Source organism: Sparus aurata, chromosome 1 (assembly GCF_900880675.1).
Source record: "Sparus aurata chromosome 1, fSpaAur1.1, whole genome shotgun sequence".
Taxonomy (NCBI): domain Eukaryota; kingdom Metazoa; phylum Chordata; class Actinopteri; order Spariformes; family Sparidae; genus Sparus; species Sparus aurata.
Genome location: NC_044187.1, coordinates 5,176,900 through 5,189,219, shown reverse-complemented (window position 1 = coordinate 5,189,219; position 12,320 = coordinate 5,176,900). Strand labels below are relative to the sequence as shown.

At 43.8% G+C, this 12,320-nt stretch overlaps 1 protein-coding gene across 1 annotated transcript in view; it reads right to left on the bottom strand.

Moving 5' to 3' along the window:
* The window catches only part of slit1b (slit homolog 1b (Drosophila)), a 60,777-nt gene that overhangs the window by 39,901 nt on the left and 8,556 nt on the right, over positions 1–12,320 (bottom strand). The window contains exons 2-4 of the mRNA XM_030426828.1: positions 8,598–8,669; positions 7,557–7,628; positions 7,379–7,450 (exon numbers count right to left, since the gene is read on the bottom strand). Of these exons, the coding sequence (XP_030282688.1) occupies positions 7,379–7,450; positions 7,557–7,628; positions 8,598–8,669 (216 nt within the window). The remainder of the gene's footprint in view (positions 1–7,378; positions 7,451–7,556; positions 7,629–8,597; positions 8,670–12,320) is intronic.

Here is a 12,320-nt window from a genome sequence, read left to right as displayed (position 1 = left end):
TCCCTCTCCTTCCTTTCTCCATCTCTCCTCCCCTCCACCTAGACATCGACCTCTGCTCCATCTTCTTCTCCCTCTCTTCCTTTGCTGCTGTTTCTTTACTTCATCATTTGCCTCTTTCCTTCGCTATATATTTCTTTCCCCTCCCTCCATCCCTCACTCCCTTCATCCACTGGGGAGCAGAGCGCTTGATGGAAAACCCCAGAGGGGAAAGAGGAAGCGATGGAGGGAAGAAAACAACTTGGAGGAGGATAAAGACAAACGATAGAGGCAGGAATGTGAGCAGTGAACATGATTGTTCGCTGTCTCCCTCTAATATTTGTCTAAGTGTCTATCTCAGGTCAGTGATTGGCTGTTTGAACAGTTGTGTGTCTTCTTCCCATCATGCTTTTCCCTCTTCTCTCACCATGTTGGCTTTACTTTGGACGGACATGACAGGAGACAATCACTGCTGACCTCCCACAGACACACACACACTGCGGACCAAAGAATAACAGTGGAGGAGGTTTGTGTAAAGGGAGTGATGGTGTCTGTCCTGGTATCCACTGTGAGGCTGTTACCACAAACAGCAGGCAGCGTCTCTCCGTCCCAGCTTTAACAAAACTCAATTTCTGGGAAAATCCTGCTCCTGTGTGTTCTGTGATGACGGATTCGAGCCCCGTAGTTAATGTAAATACAGAAATGCATGCATGTGCAAATGGACTGAACACATGCAGGCATATCCGCTGTCGGCTGGACGCTTTTCAAAGCGAACAAGTTTGTATTGTGTGTTAACTTCTAGCATGGGAAGCACTTTTAGGGCTGAAGTAAACATAGTACTACTACATTGTAAAATTCTTTTAGAATTAAAGGTAGGTTGACCTAAATCAGCTTACTACGACCCCATGTCGTCCTGGTGGCTGCAGGAATCATTACAGCAGCACAGGAAGAAGTCAGAGGATGCAGCACAAAGAGGGATAAAGTCCACAGAAGCAGGAGTTTGGGGCGATTAGGTAAAGTAAGCACATGAATTTCATCCAGGTGACGGCTGTTACTGCCCGGTGTGAAGCTGAACCAGCTTGAGCACGAACAGAGGGTGTAAATTAAGCCCTTTAAATGTATTTGGGGGGCAGTTGGTAGAGCTGGTGTCCCATGCAGCCGCCCTGGGTTCGAGTCCCGGCCCGGGGCCCTTTGTTGCGTGTCACTCCGCCTCTCTCTCATCCTGTTTCCTGTCATATCTCAATCTGTCCTGTCAATAAATCCATATAAACGCCAAAATAAAAATAAATGTTTATTTAAATCAATTTGGGACTCTCTGGGCTTCCACAGACTTGGATTACATCAGACTGTGTGTACACCAACTGTATGGAGCCATTTTATGTTTTCATTTAAGTTGTTTCTTATAATTTAAAACACTTTAGTTGTTTAGGAGAATGCTGCAGAGCTCTACTGCTGAGAAGCTCCAGAAATGTTTTGCGGACTATGAAACTTGAACGGACTTCCCATCGGCACGTGGGTGAGATAATGACTACATTTCAATTTTATGGGTGAACTGTTCCTTTGACATCGGAACAGTCTGTGGTGGCAACTTTTCAATTAAATGAACCAATTTAAATATTCAAACTACTGCAATATGTTTCAAAATTAAAAGTACAACGTTAACTCATGAAAGGTCTTCAGGTTAAACAAGAACGTGCACACAAATACAGTAAAGAAATTAGAGGCAGACAGGAGCAGATTGTAAAGATCCACAAACATCCAATTATCTCGTAACACTGCGAGACAGCAGACTTGCATAAAAACTGCATGAATGCAAAATTATCACACAGGCAAACACAAAATGAATTACTGCATGTGCACACACACACACACACACACACACACACACTCTCTCTCTCTCTTTTATACCGCAGACACACCAAAAAATAATTATGTCACCCAATAGCCCACAAAAACACAACACACACTGCGGCTGTATGGTTGCAAATCTGTGTAATTAGTGCGCAGGCACACACACAGAAACAGACAATTATACAGTACACATGCAAATACGAGCAATTATCAGACACATTCACAGACGTATCACTCCAGCGTGCTCTCGCTCTCTCTCAGTAAATTAGTCGGGTAAACGGCGAGGTCACATTCAGGTTAGCCTCTAAGCAGCCGCAGCTCGGCAGCTGCCATCAGCACCTCTGTCAGCTTCACACCGTTAATTAGCCGCCCTCAGATGCCAATCAACTGCGCTAATGAGGACAGTGCTGCCTTTTTGCCTAATGAGAGAAACTCTCCAAGTGTCTGAGGGGAAAGTTACTGTGACCGCAAGGACACACACTGAAAGACACATCAAATCATGCCACACACACACACACACACAAATTAAATATCTAGTGTTTGTTTAACTTTCACTCTTGATTGTAACATCTTTTTTTCCAGCTTTGTTTGTTTGACAACTTTGAATTTACATCATTCAAATTATTCTTTAAAAACTTTAGGTGCATTTGACAACAGCTTGACTTTATCCCGGTGGATTTTTGCAGGTTAGGCTTATCCAAGTCCAAATAATGTCCAAAAATAAAGATAAATAGACACTTAGTTTGTTACAGAGTTTGGTTTCTCTACCGAGTAAACCCTCTTTCCAAACAAATCAATGAAGGAAATCTAGAAAAGAAAAGAAACCCAACATCTGCAGCGCTGTCGGAGTTACCTCCGGCACCAGTCAAACTGGTCGTCTTCATGCACTCGGTGTGAGAATCTTGAGGAGAAGCTGCAGCGTATCGTTTCTTTTGGACATCCATGACGGTAGAGAATAAAATATACTAGAAGAAGGCCGTTTATTGACTTCAATGATTGAAATTGGAAGCTAATTTCTGTCGCTTTTCAATTAAGAATCATAATCCTGACAACCCCAAAGACATTTTCCGCCCACATTAGCGCTTCTTTCAGTGGAACAAACATTAACATATTACATCTCTTAAGGCTACAGGGGCAATTCATCTCAAAAGAAACACGATGAATGACTTTCTGAACTCTCGCCAACTGCATGTGAAGACGTGGGAGTCAGTTGCGTCATTACTCGCTGACTTCTAGTCTTACGAACATGTTGAATGTGCAGGGTTTTTAATTAAAACACATCTATGCTTGTTTGCTGGCAGTCTTCGTGTTTCCTGCTCATGCATTACAAGACCTAAAAAAAACATATCCAACCTGCTTATAAAAGTGCTGATCCACATCACCAGCAGGGGTCAAAAACTCACCTGGCCCCTTTAAGCAACCTAAAACAGGATCACATTCAGATTTGTGCCGAACTCAAGTATAACATCCATTAACTGTACATATTAATTTCAGATCATTGCTTTGTTTACACCTCTACAAGTCCAGAGTTGACAGAAAGTAGTACTAGTCTGCTAAACTGTCTGTCTGAATGAAAGAATCCCATCAGTCCACACCTGCTGAAGCTCTGTTTCCACTGGCTAACCACACAGTTCACCTCCAGGTCAAGGTGAGTACATGTGTGAGAGATATCTGGCTACACTCCCATAATTCTTGGGTTCCCCTGGGCGAAAGGGAGGTGCTGGGAGGGGGGGCACCCTGGTACACGCACATACACACACATATTCAGAAAGCCTCTGGCGATCATCAAAACAGACAATGGACTGTTACTGGGTGTGGAGCGAACCCTTCACACAACCGCACAGAGCCAACAAAAGACTGGGAGAGAGAAAGAGAGGCAGAGACAGAGGGTCCTAAAAATCAAGTCGGTAGAGAAAAGTGAGGACGACGCATGAGGGAGGAAGACAAGCTGACAGGAAACCACGACTGAGGAGAAATCTGTGAGCACAGTAGTTAATGTGACAGAAAACAACCGCAGGGAGCCTCCGAACACTGAACAGGTGTTGATATGACAACCTGCAGCAGTATGATGAAATGTAACACGAAACCAGGTATTCAAGTCAACTGTGGCTGCACCATATTGTGGCGCAGAGACGTAAATGTCTTCCTGGTAGCGGTGCATAAATTTGTCCCAAACTGTTGCCGGGGGGACAGACGGACGGAGAAGACCGCGGCAGCCCACAAACGCCCGCTATAAAGCAGCTAACATTGAAAATGAGTATAGTGGCGCTGAGCTAGCAGTATAGCGGCGTCCGGGGAGAACCCTGACTTGTATCAGATATTCTGTCAATTGAATTTGTTAACTGCAATTTTGTTGTTCTGTTCTGTACACGCGACATCTACTGCACGTCTGTCCGTCCCGGGAGTCGGATCCCTCCTCTGTGACTCCTCCTGAAGTTTCTTCCATCTTTGTTTTCCCCTGTTAAAAGGATTCAGGTCAGAGGATGTAGTTCAGTGTGAAGATTGTGAAGCCCACTGAGGCAACATCGGGATCAGAAATTTGGAACCGGCTAAGAAAATTGCGATTGGTGCATCTCTAAAAAATGTTATTTTTGTCATTTAATTTTCATTTAACTCATGTCGTCCCCATCTTGGCTTCCTAACTTGTTAGCTGGCTGGTAACCTTGACTGACGATAACGACAAGATGACAGACACCAACGTCTGTGGACATAAACATAACTTCCATCAATGTTGGAGACATGTTACTGTCTAATGTCTGAAGTTAATCAAACACGTGCACGTTATTGGACGTTGTCGACACCGTCTGCAACACATGAATTATAAATTTGATACTGAAAGCAAATTTACGGAAGATTAAAAACTATTTATCATACAGACGGATGTGGAGAGACAAATGTAGACAAAGAGTAAGGGAACAAAACACAATTTTGCCGGGGAGAGAACAATGCACACAAGCAAAAAGCAGGCCAGTGTGTGTGTGTGCGTTTGTGTGTGTTTCCGAGGGACATGGAGGCTTTATAGAGTCCATCAACACAGCAGGAGGAAAAGAAATAACTCCTGCTGGAGGAAGTGCTAATGGCTTTGCACTATATGTGTCACTCTGTGTGTGTGTGTGTGTGTGTGTGCGTTGATTGATCGAACGTGCCAAGTCCATCTCGGCATTCCCTGATGGGAGCCAGAGTGTGAAATTGCCAAAAAGGCAAAGAGCAAATAATCAGGACAGACATTTTCTTTTACCATTCATCACTCTCATGCCTTCTATTTGTCTACCCCCCTACACACACACACACACACACACACACACACACACACACACACGCACACCTGTTCATCTGCACCTTCCGTCTGTAATTAGTTGTATTTTTCATGGCTGTTAGCCACTTTACTCCTCAGAGGAAAAGTGAGAGTGTGTCTTTGATCCCTCACATTTTCTGTGACAACCACCGAATCCATCTCTCACACACACACACACACACACACACACACACACACACACACCACTGCTGTCATAAACGGATCAATCACTGAGAAAAGTTAATTGAAGCCCTCCGTTGTGTTTGCTTTTCTTTCTCTCTCTCCAGCAGTGTTTGTGTGTGCGTATCCAGGCGTCTCCAGGCAGTAGCAGCTACCTTCTCCATCTGACGCCACAAACACACATTTCTAACAAAGGCTTCAGAGCAACGTGTGTGTGTGTGTGTGTGTGTGTGGGTGTGTTTCTGTGTGGGTGTGTTTCTGTGTGTGTGTGTGACACATTTACCCTCATAGTAACCAACTGAGTCCAAGCTTTCAGTTATTAAACAAGAAAAAAACTCTTTGTGTGTGTGTGTGTGTGTGTGTGTGTGTGTGTGTGTGCGTGCTCGGTTGTCAAATTAAAGCTCGACTGTGCCTCCTGCTCCTGCGGGACTCTGTAAGTGATTTGTGGCGCTTCTGCTGTCCGAGGGGAGACTATTTGCAGTGTTTTCTAGGTGAGAGAAATGGGTCAATTTTTGATCCAAAAACTGGAAGGCACAAAGCCTGAATGTCTCTGTTACATCTCTGGTATTTGAGATGGCTTAAAGCTTTAAACCAAACATTCATCGCTGATTCAAATGATCTGTATATCAGTTTTTATTGTACAATGGTATGAAGGAAAGGTATGAACAGAGGGTAAGCTGTGGGGTAAAGGAGTATTCTACTGTGGAAACTGTGTGTTTGGAAGCAGAAAGTGCTCACGTTGCTGGTTTAATGTTGCAGGAAGAATTATTTTTTTTTCCAACAAGAAAATTCATTTAGTCAGACCGGCAAACTAAACACAGCGGCAGTAGAAGAAAGAAGCACGTCTACAGCAGCCAACCATTCTCCCCCAAAATGAAAATACTTTCCTCCGGTCGACTCACACAGCAATCATTCATCACAGAGGCGGAACAATCACAGTTTAGGTTTTGTGGCAAAAAGAACAGAACCCCTAAACCCAATAACCTAAATTGTAGGCTGCACACAAAAAAGCACTGAAACAGATGAGAAAGCCAAATTCGATGAAATGGTGTGTGGAGAGACGACGAGAGTGGGTAACAAGGACTGTAAACTCCACATGAACTTCAGCTGAGCTGTGGTTCTACGCTGAACTGTGGATAATAACATAGTTCTGTCTCAGTCACGGCACGTCCAACATTTTTCCTCCTTACTGTCATTTTCTTTTCAGGCATTAATGTCTCGTCTTGTCTGACTCCTAATCAACCGCTGAAATTATTCTGATGACAACAGCGGGACGCAACTTGATCAAAAGTCCAGCTATCGACACTGAGCCAGTTCCTAACCTAGAACCAGTTCTCTATCCGACAGACTAAGAACCGGTTCCACAGTGGCACCAACACTTTTCTGGTCTAAAACAAACTACCGCTGATGTCAGGGGCTTGGGGCTGGGTTATCGTGTCCAAGGAATAATTAAAACTGCTTATGACTGTCAATTTTTTAAAACCAGAGCTAGTGTAGCATGTTTTGATCCACAGGAGAACAAAGTCAAACATGTCCTAATGGACCACAAATCAAAGCAACACTGGCCCAAGGACGTATACAGTGACTGTATGATATGAGTCTACAGTGTTTCTCATGCCGGTAGCAAAGCAAACCTGTTGTTCAGTGGTTCGCAGCTTGAACCAACTCCTAACCTGCACTAGCAGTAGCACCAGTACAGACCCAGTACTTAGTTCCCCAAATACAACCATAGACTGTGTATCTGCACCTTAAAAAAAGCTGTAGGAGGGACGTCATATGCCTTTTCCACCAACACTGAACCAGTTCCATTCATGTTTGCACATTTACTTTTTTACATGTTGTGGCTCTCTTTAAACTGAAGAGCAAACCGAAGTGGGCGTGTCATATTCTACAGATTACTGTGCAACACCCTTTGTATGTTACATCCTTGATTACAAATTCTCTACTCAAAATTGGTGGAAATGGTGACCGGTTCGTTGGTTCCAAGAATCTATAAATTGGAGGAGTTTATTTGGTGGAAAAGGGGCAACAGAGGGAGCAGGCGTCAGATTTAGTGATCAGTTTTTATGGACTCACAGTCGAGACAGAGCTTCGTTCTTCTGAAACAGCAGCTCTTGGAGTTGGCTGAGTCGGTTCTTGTTGAGGCGACTGGGTGAACAAAAACATGTTGGATTAGACAAGCGTGTAAATGTCACAGTGAGTTGATTCTCTGTGTTTGTACCGTGTGTGTGTGAATGTGTTTGTGTGCTCTCACAGCCTCTCCAGCTCCTTCAGGTCATCAAAAGCTCCTCTCTCAACGTTACCGATCTGGTTCTCCATCAGATGACTGCAATAAAAAACAAAGATGAATATGTTTTAAAAACAAACATTCAGCACAAATGCACTTCCACTGTTTTTTTGTGTGTTTGTGTGCGTTTCTAAACTGTGTTTTGGTTCTAAATACCTGATAATGAAGCTCAATAACACATAGTCATTTAACAAACAGTATCTACATTGACACCCGGCACACAAAATAATTAAACTGAGGTTCTGCAGAAACAAAAGACAAACTGTAACATCGTTAACCGTCTCATTAATCAGACTGAACAAACAAAGACTCCACACGCATCATTCCTCCCACAGTTGCTGCTGGGGTCTGTACATTTGATGAATACACTCCACAGACTTCCACATCGTAAACCACTGGTGTAACACTCAATCCCCTCCTGACAGCAACGAGCCCCAGGCTCCCAGCGGGCTGCTAATCTGTTTTGAGCAGGCCTCCGGAGATGTCATTAGTCCCTGGCATGTCTTCCTTTTCACACCTCATGTCCATCACTGACACTCAGCCCAGGCCCGGTCCTCCTCAGGTTTACGCAGGAAACCAACCTCAGTGCAGCCTCTCCCAGAGGGCACCGTGTTTCCAAGTCAAAAGGTCACAGATAAACCCCTCCCTGTTGTTAATTTGACTGACACTGACACCAAACAAGCACCTCAGGGTGGCTCATGTGTCACGGCTGAGCCAAAGCATCATTCCGCTCCCGAAAACTAGCAAAGAAATGTGTGAAAGAATCTCTGCTGAACGCATACGAGCTGTCAAAGAGCCTGACAGAAGTTCCGGCTCATTATGTTTCAGAAATGTATTTGTAAATAACTGTATGTTGAACAGGGAAAACAAGAAAAGAAAAACACCTTGTAAAATGTCTAAACTGTTGTGATTGCTGCTCTTTGTGAGTGATCAGTGGAAGATCTCAATTGTAAACGTACATATTTAAACGTGCACGTAGCTGAATGAGTGAACGTGGCTGTGACTTACAGGACTCTGAGGTGTTTGAGACCAGAGAAGTCTGTCTTGGTGACGACTGTCAGGTTGTTTCCATTCAGATCGCTGCAAAACAAACAAGATAACAACCGATTAGAGAACAGGAAGCAAACTGTGGACAGAAGTCAATATCAGGACTGTAATATGTTGTGGAAGACAAAAAACGTTTGACGATGTCCTCTTGAACTGATGGACATTGTTCACAATTCCTGTCATTTTATAGAACAAACAACTAATCGATTAATCGAGAAAATATTTGACAGAATAGTCAACAATGAAAATATTATCGTTTCAGCCCTACTGACTGCGCCAGTGTGTGCACATTTTCTGAGTTTAGTTTTGTCAACAGCTCTGTCAAATCATCAGAAAATGTTCTAACTTCCATCATCAACAGTTCGACCCATTCAGTGTGAAGGGTTGTATTCACTTATGAGCATCATTCTAGCAGCCACTTTGCTGCAGGTAATCAGATATCCACTTTTATCCTGATCAGTGTTACAAAAGAAACAGATTAAGCTGCACTGGAACTCACTTCAGAGCAAACCAGAGCTTTCATCGAACTCGGGGAAAAAAAGATCTTTTCCTCGAGGAATCTTTCGTTGAATTTACACTGTAAAAACATCTCTGTACAGCACATTGTTTCTGGTCTTTTCAGTGGAAGTTCACTTTGAGGACAATCTGCTTTTTTTGGAACTCTAAATCCGCTAACATCAGCTTAAAGTCGTAAGAAAACCAAGGACACTGTTTCCGCCAGACATGTGTTATGTGTCATACAGACAGTATGAGATTCCTTCCGAGATGAAACAGCTTCTGTTTGACAGGAGTATCATGTTCCTCCTCCACTCACGCTGACAACAACCATTTTTCAAACTCTCTCTGCTGAAGCTTTACACTCTCATTCCAAGTCACTCAGAGCAGAGGCTTCAGACGAAATGACAAAGATTCCAGCCATTTTGTATGCACACTTTAAGTATAAACTATTGTCAGTGTGCGTTATGTGACACGGTACTCATGCAGGCACACCATCACACAGTCGTAGAGGCTGCTCCTGGCGGGAGGGGGTTTAACCCTATGACCTCATTGTCTGTATTGATGGACATTTGCGAAGAAAGAGAAGGGGTGATGTCACTCTTCCCACGAGGCTTTGTGGAAGGAGAGGTAAACTGAACCCTGTGCTCGTACCTGTGTGTGTCTGTGTGTGTGTGGAGTGTCATGTTCCCGTACTACTGTAAAGGGTGGAGCAGAGTGTGACCTTGTCCCGGCCTGTGTTAAAGAGAGAGAGTGGATGTTTTGGTTTGGGTGTGTGAACTGGATCTACGCTAATGGAAATGCAAAGAAAACACCTAAAACGATGAAAAAGGGAAAAAATACACGTCCATAACAACAGAAAATGAGCTCTGCACTGCACAAAAAACTCTTTCAGCATTCCAGGTGTTTTCTACAAATCATAGCAACTGGAAAGCAGGGTTGCTAATGTATTTCAGAGGCGTTTTTTTGTTACTTTTGTTCAAATTGAATTGAATAAAACCTGTCCGTCTACCAGCTAGAGTCGGGCTGTCAGTCTTTAACAACTGAGCCATGAACCATCGTAACAGAGTGTGCTCTCAGAGTTGCCATAAAGAAGGAGTTGTTGCTGAAAATGAATGTTATATCTTGGCTCTATGTCCCAGTTGTTAGTTCCATAATCTGCCCTTTTACACCAACCAAGGACTTACGGTTGCTTACGGCAGGCAGCTGTCAGGGTGTTTCTTTCCATCGTACTGTTGTTATTTGAGTTTTTTTAGCATAACTTCCACACATGGCATACGTCATACATTGCTAAAGCATAGTGAGGTATCACACAAGAACTAACCATAGCCATGTTCTTTGTTTATGTTTATTATGATAATGTTAGATGTTTTCTGAAATTACTAGCAATGAGAACGATGTGCTGCCCTCCTCTTACAATATGTTCCAATATGTAAGTGTTTCATTGTTATAATCATTCCTCCTGTCCATGAAAACATTCCCTTCTTTAAGTAAATTTTGTAACTGAGTAAAAACCATCTTTGTGTGCCAAAATGTATTCTAAAGTTTAGCTGAAACTAACTTGAGGACATTAGCAGTCGGGGGTTAGAGGCGATCTTTCCAAGTTTTATTCTTTTCAGCACAAAATTCCATCTTTTTGTTTCCCTTGACGGTGTTTCCTAACACAGCTGCGGCCGAGCAACAGCAACACAAGAGGGAATTTTGTCCCGAAAAGACTAACTTTGGAAAATCCCCACTTGATTTGACCAACTTGGACAGTGTGTGACAAGTGTGTGTGTGCACGCTTGGTGTGTGCATGTAGGAATATAAAGTATATCCACTAGAGACAACTCCTCTGCTGGTAATGTTCTCCTGGAGAACGTGCAATTTTACTAAGACTGCGATCGATATAATTCCTAGTTACTTTCAGGATGAATTCATTATCATTTTGTCTGTAAAGGGTAAGAAAACAATTACACAGCTCATTGAGATTTCCAAGAGAGTCACGGTCCACTAGTTTGTCCTCCATTGTTGTTGTGTTTTGTTCTGAGTCTACTGCTGATCCAATGTAAACTGCTTCCACCATTGATGGGCCTGTTTTTGAATAGGCATCCTCAACCTTTCACTAAGGAGCCAGCAGAATTAGAGAGCAGAATTAGGGATTTAGAAAGGCACAGACATAAGTTTGCCTTTTCTTCTCTACAGAGAAGGTGGTGCTGCCACACCTTCTGCCTCTTGTCAGTGATGAATTGTCATTGGATGCATGTTATCAAGGCCAACATATCTAATAAACCCTCAAGTGTTCATCATGATGTTTGGCCAAATAAATCTGGCAGAGAGTCACAGCAGTGTGTGTTGCTTTGGCTCTCACAGCTGCTCAAGAAAACCACAACTGCCTTGTTCTGTGCAGCATCACACAGGCTGGAGAGGCAGATTGCTGCACTAGAGTCAAGACGATGCAGGAGGAGGTAGTTCTGAGGGACTGGGAGTAAAGCAGAAGCAGGGGATTGGCTGGGACGGAGGGAGGGAAGGATGGATAGAGACGGGTCGTGGCGGGGGGTCCAGAATCACTCCCTGGATGTGTGTGAAATTACCACGACAGTTAGACCGCACAGGCAAAACAGGCATCAGGAGGGAGAGGGATGTACTGTACAACAAGCACTGACCACATTGTCACACACTGTGACAGCATTTATAGACCCTCAGAAACCTAAAAATATCAGCTGCTAATTGCATCATTTGTCTTTGTTGTACGAGGAGAAGGAAAGAGACACGAGGGGCGAGAGGAACACAAACGTGGCCCTGATGAGGCGTGGTTAATTGAGTTTTGTGCAGCATGGCAGGGTCAGGGGTCAGCTGAGCGACAGACTCCCCTCGAGTGGCGACTCTGCCAAACAATAGCTCATTAAAGCAGAACGCGTCTCACACACACACACACACACATACACACACACACACACACACACACACACACAACCACAGCCGCAGTGGGCAGCGAGGCAGTTGATCCGCTCAGCTCTGTTCTCCACTGTTAGATCTGACATGGAGGGAGAAGAGGAGGGGGGCGAGGGGAGCATGATGAGATATGTGTTGTGGGCATGGAGAGAAAAAATTCAAACGTACAGTTGGTAGAAACACTTGAACACTCCTGAAGCAGAGCTGGGTATCAAACCTCAATGCTGTTTGAGTCCACATGAGGATAAAAAACAT